This window comes from Hyla sarda, chromosome 3 (genome assembly GCF_029499605.1).
Source record: "Hyla sarda isolate aHylSar1 chromosome 3, aHylSar1.hap1, whole genome shotgun sequence".
NCBI lineage: Eukaryota > Metazoa > Chordata > Amphibia > Anura > Hylidae > Hyla > Hyla sarda.
The window spans coordinates 406,177,864-406,197,534 of NC_079191.1; the positions used below are offsets into that span (position 1 = coordinate 406,177,864).

The 19,671-nt window shown below is 45.7% G+C and overlaps 1 protein-coding gene across 5 annotated transcripts in view; it reads left to right on the forward strand.

Annotated features, from left to right (window-relative positions):
- The window catches only part of THADA (THADA armadillo repeat containing), a 706,980-nt gene that overhangs the window by 111,506 nt on the left and 575,803 nt on the right, over positions 1-19,671 (forward strand). For all 5 annotated transcript variants that reach the window (XM_056568134.1, XM_056568135.1, XM_056568137.1 and 2 more), the window contains one exon: positions 3,114-3,223. In XM_056568134.1, coding sequence (XP_056424109.1) covers positions 3,114-3,223 — 110 coding nt within the window. The remainder of the gene's footprint in view (positions 1-3,113; positions 3,224-19,671) is intronic.

A 19,671-nucleotide genomic window follows, 5' to 3' on the forward strand; every position in this document is an offset into this window, starting at 1 on the left:
AAAATTCTTCCTATCAAAATGACATGACACCCAGTGGACCCAATTGGAACGCCATCTTCACACAGCGGAATTTTTGCAGAATATCCAGCCAGAAAATTTCCGGCCAACATTCTGCAAACAGTGGGCACTGGCAGAGCATGCCAGCGCTAAGACCACTCAGAAATGCGCCGTCTCCATAGACATGAATTCTTTCTGCGAAACACATTACCATGTCAATTCTTTCGAGACTGAATCTTGATTTCCGACACAGCTGTTTCGGTCGTGTACAAGGTGCAGCAGAATCCAATGGAAAGCAATGAGACTCTGCTGCAGAGGATTTTCCAAGCAAAATTTTTCTGCCAGATTCCCCTTTGGAATTCCGGCGTGCGAACATGGCTTTTAAAGGGGTACTCCACTGGCCAGCGTTCGAAAGTAAATGTTCCGAACGCTTTTTTCGCGCTGCAGGGGTCGGCCATGCCCCTTGTGATGTCATGGTCACTCCCCCTCAATGCAAGTCAATGGGAGGGGGTGTGATGGCCGTCGTGCCCCCTCCCATAGACTTGCATTGAGGGGGAGTGACCATGACATCACAAGGGGCGTAGCCAACCCCGCAGCGCGAAAACAGCGCTTGGAAAATTTACTTCCGAATGCTGTTCAGTGGAGTACCCCTTTAAGGAATACTGTGGTGCAGTAAAACTTATGCATTCAGGTATTTCCAACTCTCCCATAGAGATACAGGATCGGACGTATCGGCTGCCGCTTCATGCGGAGGTTGACACGTTCTGTTACTGGGGAGACCCGGGGTGCAGTGCAAGAGATTGTGGGGGGTCCTAACAGTCAGATGGGGATATGGATAGGGGATAAGTTTTACTGCACCACAATACTCCTTTAATTCAGTGGGTCTATCAGGCACAGTTGAGTCCGGCGATGTCTATATGGCTTTATTTATAACAGAAGCCATGCCGGTAAGATTGTCGGTAGAAAAAGACCACCTGCTCCATCTATAAACACTATTCCTGATTGACAGCTTTAGTCTAGCACAGATTTACCCCTATAAATAACCCTCCTTGTCTTCAGCCTGGACTTTTCGCTGGGTACTACCTACAGGTCCTCAGCCGTACCAGGACTGCCCTCAAGTTTTATCAAGATTAGATAAGGGAAACTCGTCTCACCTTTCCAATTACTTGTCTTTATCTCCTTTCCATTCTCTTTTTCGGATGATTTACGTTCTCTTTGGAATTTTTTTTATCATGCAATTATGAATGAACCTGGAATGCTGAATTCTCGTGACGCTGCCCAGATACCTCCCGTATCAGCTGTAACCAGATCACTGCGGTTTATTATGCAAACCTAGAATTTTTGTTCTATTAATGAAAAATTCACTTATTTTAAATATGTGAAATTCTCGTAAATTGTCTTTTTAACTGTTTCATGGTTCAAACTTTCAAAAAAATGCAAAGTAAAGGGTGTTCTAAAGTTTTGTTATCAGTGGAATAATGATAGCAGGATACATATTGTCTGACCTTGTAATGCTCTGTATATTGGGATTCAATCCACAAATGGAAAGCTTGTAGTCGGGAGAAGAAATTGTTCTGCCTTACACATATTCATTTAGGAGTTAAATTCTGCAGCCTCCTGTCCTGTAAAAGGTTTCGTGTCTTGACATAGATTTTTTATTTTGGACCATCTCTCCCTGTATCACAGTCATTGATGTCCCTTCATCTCTCCCTGTATCACAGTCATTGATGTCCTTTCATCTCTCCCTGTGTCACAGTCATTGGTGTCCCTTCATCTCTCCCTGTATCACAGTCATTAGTGTCCCTTCATCTCTCCCTGTATCACAGTCATTGATGTCCCTTCATCTTTCCCTGTGTCACAGTCATTGGTGTCCCTTCATCTCTCCCTGTATCACAGTCATTAGTGTCCCTTCATCTCTCCCTGTATCACAGTCATTGATGTCCCTTCATCTTTCCCTGTGTCACAGTCATTGGTGTCCCTTCATCTCTCCCTGTGTCACAGTCATTAGTGTCCCTTCATCTCTCCCTGTGTCACAGTCATTGGTGTCCCTTCATCTCTCCCTCTGCCAGTCATTATTGTCCCCTCATCTCCTTGTGTCAGTCATTACTGTCTCCTCATCTCCCCCCTGTGTGGCACATTCATGTGTCCTCTTATCATAAAAAAAAAGAAAAAACAAAAACAAACAAAAAAACAGCAAAAAATAATAATAATATTTTACTTACCTTTTCTTCCGTTCCCACGTTGATCCCCTGATCTACCTCCAGTGTTCAGCACTGGATGTCTTCGGTCAGCTGGGGTCATTTCACTGCCACAGCCGATCAGGAGCCTTGGTAGTGACACCCCCTACTTCTGATTGGCCGCGGTGGTCACCTGACATCCTGTACAGTTTTGTCAGTTTTTTTTCCCCATACCCAAAACCATAGCCTACCACGGTTTTTGGTCCGGGTGAAAAACCATATTGAAACGTGCAAGTTTTTTTTTTTTTTTTTGTTTAACATGGGAGTCAATGGGAACCATACACCATATGGTTTTCACCTTACGGTTTTTGACTTTGCACAGTTTTTTTCTTGGAATTTCAATCAAACAAGTGAAACTTTATTCACAATGGAATGAAAAGTTAAAAACGTATACCTTTTTCTCTTAAAAAAACTGATGCAACCGGACATCATTTTTCAAACCGTATACGGATTAAAATTTGTACACACGTTTTGATGCAGTTTAGTCCGGTTTTGAGGAATCCGTTTTTTTTAAATCAAAAACTTGATACGGGAACTGTATTGCAAAAACTAGTGTGAACCCAGAGTAACAACGGATCGCTATCCGCAGGCAGAACGGGGGAGAAGGCAAGAACAAAGGTGGCAGTAGGTAATCTATATATATATATATATATATATATATATATATATATATATATATATATATATATATAATTTTTTATTTTTTTTATTGATTTTTTTAAGGATTTCCACTCTTGTAAATGACTGACAAAAACCTGGGCCCAGGTTTGTCAAGTCCTGTTGTATTTTATATATATATTAATCCTTTATTCTTGTGAGATTCTTAACCTTTTTATTTTTTTATTTTATTTATTTTATTTTTTATACTGTTTATTGCAGGTCATTGAGATGGGGGACTACTTCAAGCATCACCTCCTACAGTCCAGACATAGAGGGGCATTCGAGCTGGCTTATGTTGGCTTTGTGAAGCTCACGGAAATGCTCATTGGGTAAGAAACATATTTTGTTGCTACATACGGTGAGAGAGTCCCTAAAGGGGCTGTCGGATGTAATAAACAAACCCGAGCTGGTGTTTTACTGTAAAATATTCTGTGACTGTGTCAGGTTATACTTAAAAGATATCTATAACTATCCGAGGTTTGTAGGAGGTATACTATGTCTGAAATGGACCAATTTGGCGTCTTTGAGGTTCACAAAAGAAGCACTCCACCCCCCCCCCCTCCTAATGCTTTCCTTATTGTGAATATATTATAGCTTTGAGGTATATGTGCGCTATAAAATAAATGTGACATTTTTAAAGAAAAAGGGTTGGTAGAGATCTGAGAATTATCCCTTGTGTCCGTGTAATTTGTAGTAGAGAACCGCAGATTTATAACAAAGATAGCGACGTCTATGGATCACTTTTGTCAGGGTAAGACATAGAACAATAACTTTAAAATTGTACACCTTGTGATGTATACAGGAGATATGTCTCTGGTCTCGTATAGTAAGGCTGGCTAAAGGAGAGAAGCTGAGCAGTGTTTTTAATGAATCTAACATAAAAGGTTAAAATGGAAAATTATTTTTACACTTTACAATTTCCTATGCTTAAAAATTCTAATAAGTAAATTAGAACTATATTTAAAAGTTCCCTATAGTTATTAACTTGTAGCAAATCTTAGCAGACATTTTGATCAAATTGTGAGACCCAACCTGCTGTGACAATAAAGAATGAATAATCATCATGTGAAGTTAAGTTCATCTGGGTCGGGGCCTCTTTTGCTTATTCTGAAAAAAGAAAAAAAAATGCTACATGCAGTAATATTTGCCAATTACAATAAAATAAAACAAAAACAAATTATAGATACATTCCCTATTACCTAGTGGGACTGTTATGTGGTGGATTGAGAACTGGGTAAGGATATCACAGATAAAGCTGAGAACATTTTAAGAATGGGACAAGAGACCAAAAAAAAAGCTGTATAGCAATAAATATGTAAATAAATTGCCATACAATTGTCTTTATTTTTATTTTTTGTTATTGTCTCGTGTGTCCCATCCTTTACATTTTCTCTGCTTTATTTGTGATAACCTTACCCAGTTTTTATTCCACCATATGCATTTCCTATTACCTAGTAGGACTGTTATCTATCATTTTGCGTTTTGTCCTTTAGATTGGCACATAGGGTAGTGTGCACCACAGTATCCATGGTAATCAGGTTACCCTTCTATGTAATTTTACAATAAGAGAGACTCAGCAGACCCCACTGTCAGTGCGGTAGTCATGTGACTGTTCCTATGATAGAGCAGAAAGTAGTGTAGACTTAAAGGGGTACTAGACATCTTATAAGATGTCTGATTGTGGGGTTCCCACCGCTGGGGACTCCCGCGATCTCAGCTACGGCACCCCAGACATCCAGTGCACGGAGCGAAGTTCGGATGACCGTCTCGCCCAGCTTGTGATGTCACAGCCACGTCCCCTCAATGCAAGTCTATGGGAGGGGGCGTGACGGCCGTCACTCCTCCTCCCATAGACTTGCATTGAGGGGGCGTGTCCATGACATCACGAGTGGGCGTGACCATGACATCATGAGCCTCCGGTGCTGCACCTGACACTCTAAATGAACGCCGGCTGCAGCAGGGACATTGCGGGGGTCCCAGATGGTGGGAACCCCACGATCAGACATCTTATCCCCTATCCTTTGGATAGGGGATTAGATGTCTATGGGCAGAGTACCCCTTTAAAGGGTACCTCTCATCAAAAAAACTTTTGATATATTATAGATTAATGTATGCAGAATAACTTTACAATTGCATGTTATTAAAAAATCTGCTTCTTTCTATTTAATTTTCCACTTTGAAGGAATGACCACTAGGGGTCTCCCTACCAGTCCTGGCAGCAAGCATTTCAGACTCATGCTGGAGTCCTAGACACTACGAGCTGCCAGTCTGCTTTGTTCACAAAGGAGAACACTCAGAGCTGCCAGCCTGCTTTGTTCACAGCCTGTTTGGCTGTGAACAAAGCAGGCTGGCAGCTCTGAGTGTTTAGTACTCCAGCATGAGTCAGAAATGCTTGCTGACAGGACTGATCGGGAAAAATACAATAGAAAGAAGCATATTTTTCATTAGCATGCTATTGTAAAGTTATTCAACATTCATTAATCTAAAATATATCAAAAGTTTATTTGATGAGAGGTACCCTTTAAATCTAGCGTTCCACTTAAAGTTCACCTGTTAATAAAACTTTAAACTTCTCTTCCCTCTCTGTCTGTGAATCCGTCCATGCTAAGCGGGCATTTCTTCCACCTCATTTTTGGGATCGGTTGGAATCCAAACACTAAGACCCAAATCGATTATAATTTTTTAAATATCTCTCCGGCATAAGAATTATTTATTTTATTTCTTATGACAAAGACTTTTAAGGCGGAATAGTTTTTGCTGAATGTAAATGTGTCACCCTTTTTTTTTTTTTTTTTCATTGATTTTAGCCAAAAACTAGTCTGATTTTGTTTTTCTGTTTTTGTCATTTTAATTTTAAATTTATTAATACATTTTTGTATATTATTGTGGGGATAGCCTTGTTTTTAGGGAGCTGTAAAAAGTTTCCCCCTTGCCCAAATAAGATTCTATTCCTTTTTTATGCTATTATTTTAAGATCTTATAAAGTTTCATATTCTATATTTATAAACTTGTATGGAAGAAACAGCATTCGGCACATCTACTGCTCCAAGGTATAGTGCATATAAGAACCAGGTGTAGGTGTTCATTCCAAACGCAGGGTGCTCAGCCTGGACAGTAACGATATCCAAAATGCAAGAGATCTAGAAATGGAAGGCGGCACTCACCAGGTTCAAGGTAACGAATCTTCTTTATTCAATGCAAAACGGTGCAGTGTCATACATAAAAACAGGAAGACAGGGACGCTGGGTCACCCGGCGTCCCTGTCTTCCTGTATTTTATGTATGACACTGCACCGTTTTGCATTGAATAAAGAAGATTAGTTACCTTGAACCTGGTGAGTGCCGCCTTCCATTTCTAGATCTATTGCATTTTGGATTTTTTATATATTTATGTTCTACTCAATAATGGAGAGAATGTTCTATACAATAAAAATGATACATTAAAAAACAATGTTATGTATCTCCCTTGCCTAACTCTGATGCAGGATTCTCAGGATGGCTATTAAAGTGGGGCTGTGACGTCTCATCCTGTGGGTAGATATTGTAGGATTAATGTGATGATCTGAGGAGTCAGCGTTATATGGTGAAATCTGCTTCTCTGACCACAGAAGCCGTTCTTAACCATTAATAAAGGTCGGAGATGGGCAGCGTCAGAGTTGGTAATATTTCAAAGGCTGAATTATTTGTGGTATGAGAGCAGAACATGACACCAACGAAATGGTAATGAAAGAGAGTATTCAATGGCTTTTCTAAAGTCTCCCAGACAAACCTATTCATATAATAATGTACTGACAGATTAGGAGCAGAGTTCTATCAGTTTACAGTCCGATAATCACATATAATAAAGGCCCAGAGACATCCTGGCCACGTCTTCTCCAGAGCTTGTGAAAGGTTTGTCCCGAATAAGATATAGTGGTGGGATGGAAAAACAACTCTATCATGGGGGGTTTGTGTATTTGAGTGTGAGTGTCAGCATGTTAAGCAAAAATGTGTGTAAGTATTATAATATGTGTTTGTAATTAAAATAAAATCTGTGCAGAAGGAAAAAGGACCCATCTGCAGACAGAACTGTTTCAGTGTTCGTTGCGTCTAAGCAGTACAGAACAGGGTGTTCTGGCTTAGCTGGGGTCTCCATAAGGAGAGTACTTACCCCCTTTGCCTAGGCCGCAGGCCTCTCAACAGCCAGGCCAGAACACCCTGCTTTGTACTGATGAGGGATAAGACCCCAAAACTACAGATAGATCTGGCCAGATGTTTGGGCAGTATATCTGCACTCATCCACTTATTTACTTTTCACTTTAGCGTGTGTCCACAGGATTGGCAGGATGTGGTACCCCTTCTGGGTGTCCCTCCTGGTGGTCTAGGGGAGGTGTGTGTGACCATCAGGTTCTGCACCTCCCTGCAAAAACCCTGGGTACTCCTGCACAGGCAGGGTACAGACCGTTTTACGGCTCTGCGGGCAGATACCGGGTAATGCCTAGGTTGATGCCGGGAGCATTTGTGGTCCCTTATTAGCTTTAATGAAAAGGGATATTGAACCTGGAACCTTGCAGGTGCCTTCAAGCCTGGAGGGGAAGGGTAAGGTTGGTTGGAGGGGCCCTCTGTCCTTTTGGAGAAGTGGTTGCGATAGACTGCATTATTTGTGCATTTTTTTTAATGTAACATGTTTTCATTTTTTTTTTTTTTTTTTGCACATTGAGAGCACGTTCCTCGGCTCTTGGGTTAAACAAAAACACACAACTGATCAAGTGTAGTACCTTTCCTGATAGTTGGCGATGTGGGAGACCACCAAGGTATGATAGGGAAACACACAGCGGGCATGTGTACCAGGGATGGCTGTAGAGAGCAGCAGCGGTCCCTGAAGCAACTTGTTCGTGCTGGATCAGGCCCTAAAGGAGAAATGTGGCAGAAATATTTTAAGTTCCCCTGTGCCGGGGCTGCAAAAACTTAAAAATCAAACTTTAACTCACTTTTCTACATTCCCCCGAAGCTACGATATCGGCGTCCCGTTTCTCTGGTGCTGCTCGGCTCCATGCTTTTTAGGCTCGAAACGTCACACTGCGGTGAGCGTATCGCCGGCCACAGCGATGTCCCGCCTCGGCCGGTGATAGGCTGAGATCACTGTCATGTAAGGAGCTCGGGCCGGCCTATCACCGGCCGAGGCAGGATATTGCTGCGGCCGGCAATACACTGACTGCAGTGTGACGTTTCGAGGCTAAGAAGCAAGGAGCCAAGCAGACCCGGAGGAATGGGGCGCAGATACCGGAGCAACGGAGAAATGTAGGAAGGTGAGTTAAGGTACTGTTTTTTTTGTTTTTGCAGCCTGGGCACAGGGGAAATTAAAAGATTTCTGCCGCATTTCTCCTTTAAGGTCCGGGTAAAGTAAGAGCTAAGATGCAAAAGTGCCCTGGGAGTGGTGACCCCAGGGTGCCTGAATTCACTTGGGATTTGTGACCCCACTTAAAAGATGGCACGTAGCACGCACTTTTTCTTTCACTCTTCTGGGCACTCACCCTTTGTATCCCGGCCTTCTGGCTAGGATAAGGGAATTTTTATAGATCCAGCCGGATGTCCAGGCAGTTTTACTCTGTGCATATTCACTTATTTATTTTTTTGTCACTATGTCCATGTTTTTTGTTCTTCATACGTCACTAGGATTGGTCAGGGTGCGGTTGCCCTTCTCGGTGTCCCTCCTGCCGGTCTAGGGGGGGTTTGTGTGGCCATTAGGTTCCTCACCTCTCTTCCATGCCCTGATGCCAAGCCGGTTTTACTGGCTCCTCAGTGACAACTTGGTTTTTGCCCAGTTGTTCCCCAGGAGCACTTTCGGGCCCTGAGTAGCTTTGGCAGATGCTCGGAGGCAAAAGTTTTTTTTTTGAGGGGGGGGGGGGGGGAAGCCTCTATTTTTGGGGCTTGCAATGGACCACATCCTCGCACACGTTTTTTTCCATTGCTTCAAAGTTCTAAAAAATTTACATCTCTAGCCTATCTTCAGAACTGCAAGTATGTATTGATGTAAACATTAAAGCTGTTTCTGCTCTTGTACAATCAGTGAGGGTCCTTGTAGCTGGACCTGCACCAATCTGTTCAGGGTAAGGCTGGGTTTCCACTTGGCATGTTTTTTGATGGCTGTTTTTGAGCCAAAGCCAGAAGCGTATTGAAAAGGAATGTGAAATATAAAGAAAGGACTTATACTTCTCCCTCCTCTGGTTTGACTCAAAAACCTGCAGTGGCAGTTTTCCAAAATATTGCCATGTTGAAATCCAGCCTAAGGGTAGGGTCACGCGTAACTGATCCGCAGCTTATTTTATTTAGTGTGCCTCCAGCTGTTGCCACTGCGCATGCACAGTGTACTCAGACATGGCGGCTGCTCCGCGATGTCTGCGTACACTGCAGTTCACTCGGTGACTTGCAGGCCCTGTGTGGATTGCCGCTGCAAGCTGGCCAAGGGGAAGAGAGGGGGTGACAACAGCTGGAGGCACACTACAGGTCAGGTCATCAGCAGATCCGCAGCATAAAAAATGCTGGTGATCCGTTACATGACCCTACCCGTCCTCATTCCAGGATACAGCACCAATCACAAGGTCCGGTTAAGTGCAGGCTAAAATACTTTATTGCATCAGAGAATACAAATGCTACGTTTCGGCTAGTGAGCCTTTATCAAGCATAGTGCATACACACAGTCATGGCCGTAAATGTTGGTTTCAAGAAAATTACATATTTCTCACAGAAAAGGATTGCAGGAACACATGTTTTGCTATACACATGTTTCTTCCCTGGTCTGGACAAAATTATTTGCACCCTTAACTTAAAGAGTACCTATCATCAAAATTTTTATTTGATATGTTAGAGCTGATTGTATATAGAACAGCTTTGTAATTAGATTTAATAAAAAAAAATACTTCCTTTTATGTGTATTTTCATTTTGAAAATGTGTCCACTAGGGGTCTCCCTAGGAGCCCCTGGCCGCAAGCTTTTTCATTGATTTCGGACTCACGCCAGCCTGGCAGTGAGTCCGAAATCGCAGTGCTGGCTGAGCACGGGACCAGCTCAGTGCAGCTCCCCGCCTGTCAATCAGACAGGCGGGAGCGCTGTGCTCACATGCAGGCACTGAACACAGAGGATAAGTGGCGCTCTGAACATTGGGGACAAGCAGGCATCTGGGCAGTAAGTACAAGCGGCGCCCCATACACTGAGAACAGGCGGCGCTCCATGCACTGAGGACAAGCGGCGCTCCATGCACTGAGGACAAGCGGCGCTCCATGCACTGAGGACAAGCGGCGCTCCATGCACTGAGGACAAGCGGCGCTCCATGCACTGAGGACAAGCAGGCATCTGGGCAGTGAGGACAAGCGGCGCTCCGAACACTGAGGACAAACAGGCATCTTTTCACTGAGGACAAGCAGGTGCTATTTCCTCCCCCCTCCACGAAGTGAGGGCGGAAGCAATCCCCCCCAGCAGGCTTCAGTGACGCGGATCCTGCTTGGGCACGCCCACATCCTCCTGCCGGGTGCTCACACTAAGTGAGCAAGAAGATAGGTGAGTTACAGAGCTTTTTAAGGCTCTTAAAAAAAATGTAATGGCAGGGAAGGTGTCAGGTGTAGTTAAGGAACATAGCTTAAGTTAGTTTAGAAAAGTTTATTTTTTCTCTCTTATTGGAAGGCGCCTTTTCCCAACAGCAATTTTAAGATCTCTCCACAGGTGTTCAATGGGATTTAGATCTGGACTCATTGTTGGCCACTTCAGATCTCTTAACAACAACAAAAAACGTGGTCTCAAATGGCTGGAGGTGCTCAACCCCAAATGCAGTTGTACATATATACTGGGGGAGCAGATCCTGCCCTTGTAGTCCTTTGCTAGGGGTGATCCCCAGCATAAAAATGCATACAATGGGGGATGCCTGCAGTGGACTACAAGTGCCACAATAGAATCCTACACCAGATAAACGGTGTGAATGTGTAACAATTAGAATAATACAATACAGGAATATGGGTGCACTACTGTGTTAGATGTATACAATGACATTGGCTAATCCCTCAACACTGATGTTAAAATTGAGACATTCACCAGTGTATCCTTATATGAAGGACACACCAGAGCCCGCACACCAACGCCAAGGTTGCTCATTGGCACGGGACCTAATGCTAACCTACCTGTGCGTAATAAGCAAAGACCAGGGGCCAGTGGGCAATTACAGCAGCACTAGGCCGACATGCAGCCTGCTCCCAGTTCCCTCCAGTGTGACTGAGCACACATACAATGGGAGGGGGGAGAGAGGCTACAAGCCCCACCCAAGTTGGCTGATATAGGTGCATGGCCTCACAGGTGCAACCCTAATGCTGCCTGGAAAATGTTCAAGGCGCATTAACATATGGAGTTTACACACCTCCACGTATACATTTACAAACAACAACAAAAAACGTGGTCTGTGCCCAGACTGAAAGAGCACAGATTGGAGACCATTATACAGTGGTCTCTAAACTGTGGCCCTCCAAATGTTGCAAAACTACAACTCCCAGCATGCCCAGAAAGCCAAAGGCTGTCTGGGCATGCTGGGAGTTGCAGTTTTGAAACTCCCAGAGACAGCGGTGAGATCGCTTTACGGCGATCTCACTGCTGCCAATGAAGATGCTCTCCTGCTGCTGCAAACTCACCTCCGGGACGCAGCGCCGGCGTGACCACCTGGAGGACGCCGCTCGCGCCGGGACCGCTCGGGACACCGCATGGCCGGGTAAGTGATGCCGGGGGACGGGTAAGGGACACTTAGCAGAGCGTTGTGTGTCCCGATCCCCGTGATCCGGACTCACACACCGCGCTGCTAAGTATTCTCATAGCGAAACGCTGCTATCAGTTAGTCAGATTTGACTGATAGCAGCGATCGCTGGGGGGATGAAACCCCCCGTGGTCACATGGTAAGATGGCTGGCTATCAGTGATAGCCCCCCGTGGTCACATGGTAAGATGGCTGGCTATCAGTGATAGCCACCTTCTTACCGGGCGCTGGGGAAAAGTATAATGGAAAGCAGTAAATTGTAAAAATAAAAGGAGAATGATCTACAGTGTTAAGTGGATTACAAAGCTATTTTAATGTGACGGATCTTGTTCAATGATAAGTAATCAAACATTTCCTATGTAAATGTATTAAATTGTTGGATCATAAAATAACAATATACAAGTGATCTAATGAATAACTGAACTGTAAACAAATATTCTATATGCAAATTATTTTAAGTGCTTTGGAATAACAAAGGAGTAAAAAGCAATATAAAGCAAACCAAATGAGGAATTGAGATAGGAAAGTAAAAACATTCTGGGGGTTCCTTAGTAGAACTTTCCTTCACAAATAGAAAGGATTGCTACGTGCAGTTAAAGTTGGCTTATATTTATGGGGAAAAAGACGCAAGTGCAAAGGAAAAGAACGCAGGTAATAAATCCATGTGTACTATAGATGTCACTCCAAGGTACCCTGATTCAGCCACATCTGGAGGACATGCTCTACCAAAACGTGCGCAAAAAAATGCGCAAAAAAAAAGGGCTTGCGCAAAATTTTGCGCAAAAAAATACACACAAATCAGGGGTAAAATCTTTGATACATGTCCCCCATTGTCCTGCTGGAAAAACCAAGATCTTGGATGCAAACCCAGCTTTCTGACACTGGGCTGTACAGTGCGACCCAACATCCATTGGTAATCCTCAGATTTCATGATGCCTTGTACACATTCAAGGCACCCAGTTCCAGAGGCAGCAACACAACCCCAAAACATCATTGAACCTCCACCATATTTCACTGTAGATACTGTGTTCTTTTCATTGTAGGCCTCATTCTGTTTTCGGGAAACAGTAGAATGATGTGCTTTACCAAAAAGCTCTATCTTGGTCTCATCTGTCCAAAAGACATTTTCCCAGAAGGATTTTGGCTTACGCAAGTTAATTTTGGCAAAATGTAGTCTTGCTTTTTTATGTCTCTGTGTCAGCAGTGGGGTCCTCCTGGGTCTCCTGCCATAGCATTTCATTTAAATGTCGACGGTAGAGCTGGGCGGTATGACCAAATATGTGTATCACGGTATTTTTGTAACTTATGGCGGTTCCACGGTATATAACGGTATTTCTTTCACCCCCCAATCGTTTGACCCGCCAGCACTGTTCTGCTCCCCCCCCCCAATTAATTATCAGCCCAGCGGGGTACTACTCACATATGTCACCCGCAAGCACTGCCCTCCTCCTCTTTGTTGCAGGCCGCTGGCACTGGAACTCTATACTGTACGCCAGTGGTCTCCAACTTGCGGACCTCCAGGTGTTGCAAAACTGCAACTCCCAGCATGCCCGGACAGCCAACGGCTGTTGTCCGCAGGTTTGAGACCACTGCTGTATGCTGTATCCCTATGCCCGGGCTGCAAAAGTTAAAGAAAATTAACTTTAACTTACCTACGTCGGCCTCACGCTGTTCCTTGGGACTGGAACGTCGGACAGCCGCCAGCCTATCACCGGCCGCAGCGATGTCCTGCCCCGGCCAGTGATAGGCTGAGCCCACTGTCATGTAAGAAGCCGGCCAGAGCTTCTTACATGACAGTGGGCTCAGCCTATCACTGGCCGGGGCGGGACATCGCTCCGGCCGGTGATAGGCTGACGGCTGTCCGACGTTCCAGTCCCAAGGAACAGCGTGAGGCCGACGTAGGTAAGTTAAAATTAATTTTCTTTAACTTTTGCAGCCCGGGCATAGGGATACAGCGTACAGCAGTGGTCTCAAATTTGCGGACCTCCAGCTGTTGCAAAACTACAACTCCCATTTGCAACATTTGGAGGTCCGCAAGTTGGAGACCACTGGCGTACAGTATAGAGTTCCAGCACCGGCAGACCCCAACAAAGAGGAGGAGGGCAGTGCTTGCGGGTGACATATGTGAGTAGTACCCCGCTGGGCTGATAATTGGGGGGGGAGCAGAACAGTGCTGGCGGGTAACTTGATTTGGTGGGGGGGGGGGGGGGGAGCAGAACAGCGCTGGCGGGTAACACATGATTAGTTCCCCGATGTGGGGACAGCACTGCCCTGGGCTGATAATTCATTCCCAAGAGGGAGGGGCCCAACCGGTATTGCGGTATGGGAAAAATTTATATCGTGCAGCCCAAAAATTTCGGTATTAACCGGTATACCGCCCAGCCCTAGTCGACGGATTGTTTGCGCTGACAATGATGCTCCCTGAGCCTGCAGGACAGCTTGAATAACTTTGGAACTTGTTTGGGGCTGCTTATCCACCATCCGGACTATCCTGCGTTGACGCCTTTCATAAATTTTTCTCTTACGTCCACGCCCAGGGAGATTAACTACAGTGCCATGGGTTGCAAACTTCTTGATAATGTTGCGCACTATGGACAAAGGCAAATCTAGATCTCTGGAGATGGACTTGTAACCTTGAGATTGTTGATATTTTTATACAATTTTGGTTCTCAAGTAAATTACTTCTATTAAAAAATCTTAATCCTTCCAATAGTTATTAGCTTCTGAAGTTTTCTGTCTAACTGCTCAATGATGATGTCACGTCACGGGAGCTGTGCATGATGGGAGAATATCCCTTGCATGATGGGAGAATATGCCCATAGGAGCTGGACAGCTCTCGGGACATGAGTCATCAGAAAGCAGTTAGACAGAAAACAGCAACTCAACTTCAGAAGCTAATAACTATTGGAAGGATTAAGATTTTTTAATAGAAGTAATTTACAAATCTGTTTAACTTTCCGGAGCCAGTTGATATATAAAAAAAAGTTTTTGCCTGGAATACCCCTTTAAGCATAAAAACATTCAAAATATAACATAAATGCAGATTTGTAAATTACTTCTATTAAAAAATCTTAATCCTTCCAGTACTTTTTTAGGGGCTGTATTCCTACAGAGGAAATTCTTTTATTTTTTGGATTTCTCTTCTGTCACAACCACAGTGCTCTTTGCTAACCTCTGCTGTCCATTTTAGGAACTGTCCAGAGCAGGAGAAAATCCCCATAGCACACATATGCTGCTCTGGACAGTTCCTAAAATGGATAGAGGTGTCAGCAGAGAGCACTGTGGACAGACAGAAGAGAAATCAAAAAAAGAAAAGCATTTCCTCTGTAGTATACAGCCCCTAAAAAGTACTGGAATGATTAAAGGGGTACTCCGCCCCTATCCAAAGGATAGGGGATAAGATGTCAGATCGCCGCAGTCCCGCTTCTGGGGACCCCGGGGATCACCGCTGCGGCACCCCGCCATCATTACTGCACAGAGCGAGTTCGCTCTGTGCGTAATGACGGGCGATACAGGGGCCGGAGCAGCGTGATGTCATGGCTCCGCCCCTCAGGACATCACGGCCCGTCCCCTTAATGCAAGTCTATGGCAGGGGGCGTGACGACCGCCACGCCCCCTTCCCATAGACTTGTATTGACGGGGGCTGCTCCGTGCTGCCGTGACGTAACAATGCTCCGGCCCCTGTATTGCCTGTCATTACGTGCAGAGCGATCTCGCTCTGCGCAGTAATGATAGCGGGGTGCTGCAGCAGAGATCCCCGGGGTCCCCAGCAGCGGGACCCCGGCGATCTGACATCTTATCCCCTATCCTTTGGATAGGGGATAAGATGTCTAGGGGTGGAGTACCCCTTTAAGATTAAAATAAAAATATCCACTATTTTTTTTTTCTTACTTAGTTTGTTTTATGGTTGGTTGCTTTAGTTAACACCTGATTCTGTGATACAGACTGAATCATTTTTACTTCTACTGTATTAACATTGGATAATATTCATTTCCTGACCGCAAGTCAATGCCAGACACACAAGTACGTCTAGTCCCAATCTAAACACACAATCTGTATTGTGAAAGTGGTGCTGAGTGCGGAGGACAGCTGTAAACATTCACATTGTATAGCTATTGTGGGCTTATTATAAATAAGATTGTGTGTATATATATATATATATATATATATATATATATATATATATATACATATATATATATATATATATATATATATATATATATATATATACATATATTTTGTGTATTGAATGAGAATTTACAAGAGAAGTCCTGGGCTGGAAATGAGCAGAACATTTTCTGTAATGTAAAGTCATTTTGTGCTGCTGTCAAAGTTTCTTATGCCAAATTCAGCATGCTATAACTGTAAAACTTTAAAGGGCTATTCCATCCCCCATTTCACGTCTACAGCTACATTTCACATCCACACCCATCATTTCATGTCCACACCCCCATTTCAAGTCTATTCCCTGCCCCCCATTTCACATTTCCTCATTGTATGTCCATCAGTAATGTAACATCTCCCTCTTTGTCACATCTCCACTTCCCCATGTAACATCTCCCCGCGGTGCGTGGAACACAAAACAACCTGATCCTTACCTAGCCCCTATCCCCTGTAGGTTGGCCGAAGATGCTCTTCTCCTTCATGCAGTCAGGTGTCTTATGAGACTTACAGGACCTTCCTGCTCAGCCAATCACTAGCTTGACGCATGACACCACTGCAGCCACTTATTGGCTCAGCGGGAAACGTCCTGGAACCAGCTGGTTGTCGGGAGTACAGAGAAGATACCGGGACCGCACGGAGGAGAACGGGATCTGCAGCAGACCTACAGGTATCGGGGCTAAATAAGCATCAGGTTTTTGGTGTCTTCCTCTGCGCCCCTATTATCACTTAGGACAGTGTTTCTCGGTCGCTCTTCTTTGGGGGACACCTATACTGATAGATATATGCTCTTGCCACTAGGAGGCGCTGACACTAGGAAAAAAGTCGGCTCCTCCCTGGCAGTATATACCCGCCCACTGTAAGTGAGGTAATCAGTTTTAGCTAGTGTCAGTAGAAGGCAAGACACATGCCTGGTCTTTTCTTTTCTAGTTTTCTAGTTAAATACATATAGTTAGGTTCTTTTTCCTTTATTTTTGTAGGTTGGGTGACAGGAGCATGGCGCTACCTGATCTCCCACATGCGACAAAGGGGCACGGAAAATAACAGTATGCGCCGTCAACCCCTTATCGCCAACGCCTTGAGGTTGTACCCTGGGCCCGGTCCACCACTGCCCCTGCTCGCCTCGCTATGGCAGCCTGGCATGTTGCAGCGTGGCCATAAGCTGGCTGAAGCTGCCTGAGGTGAGTATATAAAGATGGAGTCCGTGGGTGAGTATGAACCCCCCCTTCCCCTTCTGACAGGGCCTGTGGCAGGACTTCAGGGGTTAATTTTCTCCCTGGGTCTCTGTTAGCGCAGTTTCTTTGTGGACTGGTGTATGTGGTTTGAGGATATGCCATGGTTCTGATCTTATATGCGGTCTGGATTGTCAACCAATAGTCTCGCCTGTCTATATGACCTAACTTACGGTGGCCGTCCTGTCTCAGGCAGCCGCCGGCTTTTGCGGCGGCTCCCTGTACTTTCCGTGCTGGCCGGCGGGAGCCATAATGGCGGCGAGTAGCCCCGCCCCTCTTCTTCAGAGTTCAGCGCGGGAATTTTTGGTTCAGCTGAGGGGGGACTCTCTCCTTGCTCTGTTGGTGCTGCATTCTTAGCGCCCGACAGGGAAGGATCAGCACCTTTCTGCGCCTCTCATGAACGTAGCTTAGCTCCACCCCTCTCCGCAGCGAGCCCTCTGGGCTTGGTGCACCTCAGAGGTTATTAGTGCTACTAGGGATGTCAGAGGCTGTATCCCTCCTCTGACTCCCCTGGTTCAGGGCCGTAGTCTCTTCAGCCCAGCGGGAACATTCCCAGCCGAGCTCCGCTGTTAACTCCCTGGTTCGGAGTGGCAGGGGCCCCTACGGTACGCTGCTCGCCACTCCTGTGAGGCAGCTGAGCACCGCACACTCTCTGGTGCCGGCTGCTTCACAGCAGACGCCTACCCTATCCCCGCTGTCAGTGCACTATAGTGCAGTAGCAGCAGGGGTTGGCAGCTCTCTCTCCTGCAGCTGGCTGGACTTGGACTCTGAGCTTAGCTTTGCCCCTGTCCCCTCTCCCCCAGTGCGGGACCCATAAGTTATTTCTCCCTAGCCAGCAGTCATTATGGCTGTGGGAAATATAGCTCCACCCTCCTTCCTCCTTTCCCTCATGGCGCCCGCAGCTGTGTTGCTGGCCGGAGACTCGGAGCATATGTTCATCCCCCACCACCTCTCCTGCAACGCGGGTAAGTGGGGTTGTACACAGTCTGTTCTGTAGTCCCCGTCCCCTACCTTGCCTCCTGGTATCTTCCTGGGTTCCTGTGCAGGGGGGCTCACGCGCCTGCTCTGTTGCCTTAGACAACGTTATCTACGGCTGCTCATGCAGCCCAGGGACTCTCCTCTGTAGGAAGAGTTTATGCAATCATGTTTGGCTCAGCGACAGCCGGTCTAGCCACCATCTGGTGTTTGGGTCCTGCCATTGCTCTCCTCCTCCTTTGGTGCAATTCCCTTTGAAAGTGTCAGTTGCGTTTCACCGACACAATGGTCTTTTGGGTAACCTTCTTGTGCCCAGAATCTAAAAGTCCCAGCTGGGTTCCCGTTTGCTTCCCCCTCTGTTCCCATCCTGACGGGATGTTGCTTGAAGTAATCTGGTCTGCTCGGACTGCTGGGGTCCAAGACTGGTTAGTCTCCTTGTAATGGGCACTCTCCTTTACTTCTGTGGCGTGCCTTATTTTCTAGGTCGGCCTCCTGCTTCTTTGGGCCTAAGTGATGGTTGCGGTCTCGGGCATGTGTAGTGATCCTGCCCGGTCTTCTCCGCGATCCCATTTGTGGGGCGGTCTTTCTGTTCCACCCTTCTTGTCTTGACATAGTAGTATTTCGAGTGTTTGGCGGATGTTGGGTTTGCTTACCCTAGTGGGGTAGAACCTCCAGGTGACTCGGGAGCCTCCAGTTCCTATGTCGACTACTCTGGTTTTTCCGGGATGCTCCTTCTCAGGGCATTCCACTGTTTCTTTTTTTTTTTTTTTGCCCATGTACTCCGGAGATGGAGGGCGATCCGGTCTGCCACATTTCACAAGTCGGGCCAATTTCGACTTATGCGTGGATGTGGTTTCTTTCCCGCTATCAGGCTCTGTGTCATACTCTCCAGGTACGCTTTTCCCCGCTCGGGTGTTCGTGCTGGTTCGGTTTCGGTTGGTTCTATGTATGGGGCTCTCTTATCGTTCCCTTTTCCTTTATTGTTATCAGCTGGGCTCTCACTCTGGCTTGTTCTGTGCTTCTTGGAGTTGGTTTTCTACCTCCTTTCAGGTTTTTTACGGCCCATTCAAAGCGCCCCTTTCTTATCTCTCAATGTGGCATATTGGTTTGGAGGACGGTCCCTTCCTTTTGCGTTCTTGTCAATCTCCATGGCGGGCGGGAACTGCCGGACCCGCAGTTCCTGGCCTCTGTTGCCTTTTGGCCCAGGGTCTCATCCGTGAGTCTTATGGAGTCTGGGATTCAGTCTCCGAACTGATTCCCTTCCTCTGGGGACTGCTTTTGTACATCCCATCAGTATAGGTGTCCCCCAATGAAGAGCGACCGAGGAAAGGAGATTTTTATTGTACTCGCCATAAAATCTCTTTCTCTTAGCCTTCAATGAGGGACACTGCGCCCACCCAATTCTTCATATTTTTTGTCTGGATAATCTTTCCCGGTTCTTGGGTTTTTATCCGGGATTCTTTTCTAGGGTCCTTCGGACATGTTTCTTTGTTGGCTTTTCCTACTGCTTTGTGACAAAACTGATTACCTCACTTCCAGTGGGCGGGTATATCCTGCCAGGGAGGAGCCGATTTTTTTTTTCCTATTGTCAGCGCCTCCTAGTGGCAAGAGCATATACCCATCAGTATAGGTGTCGCC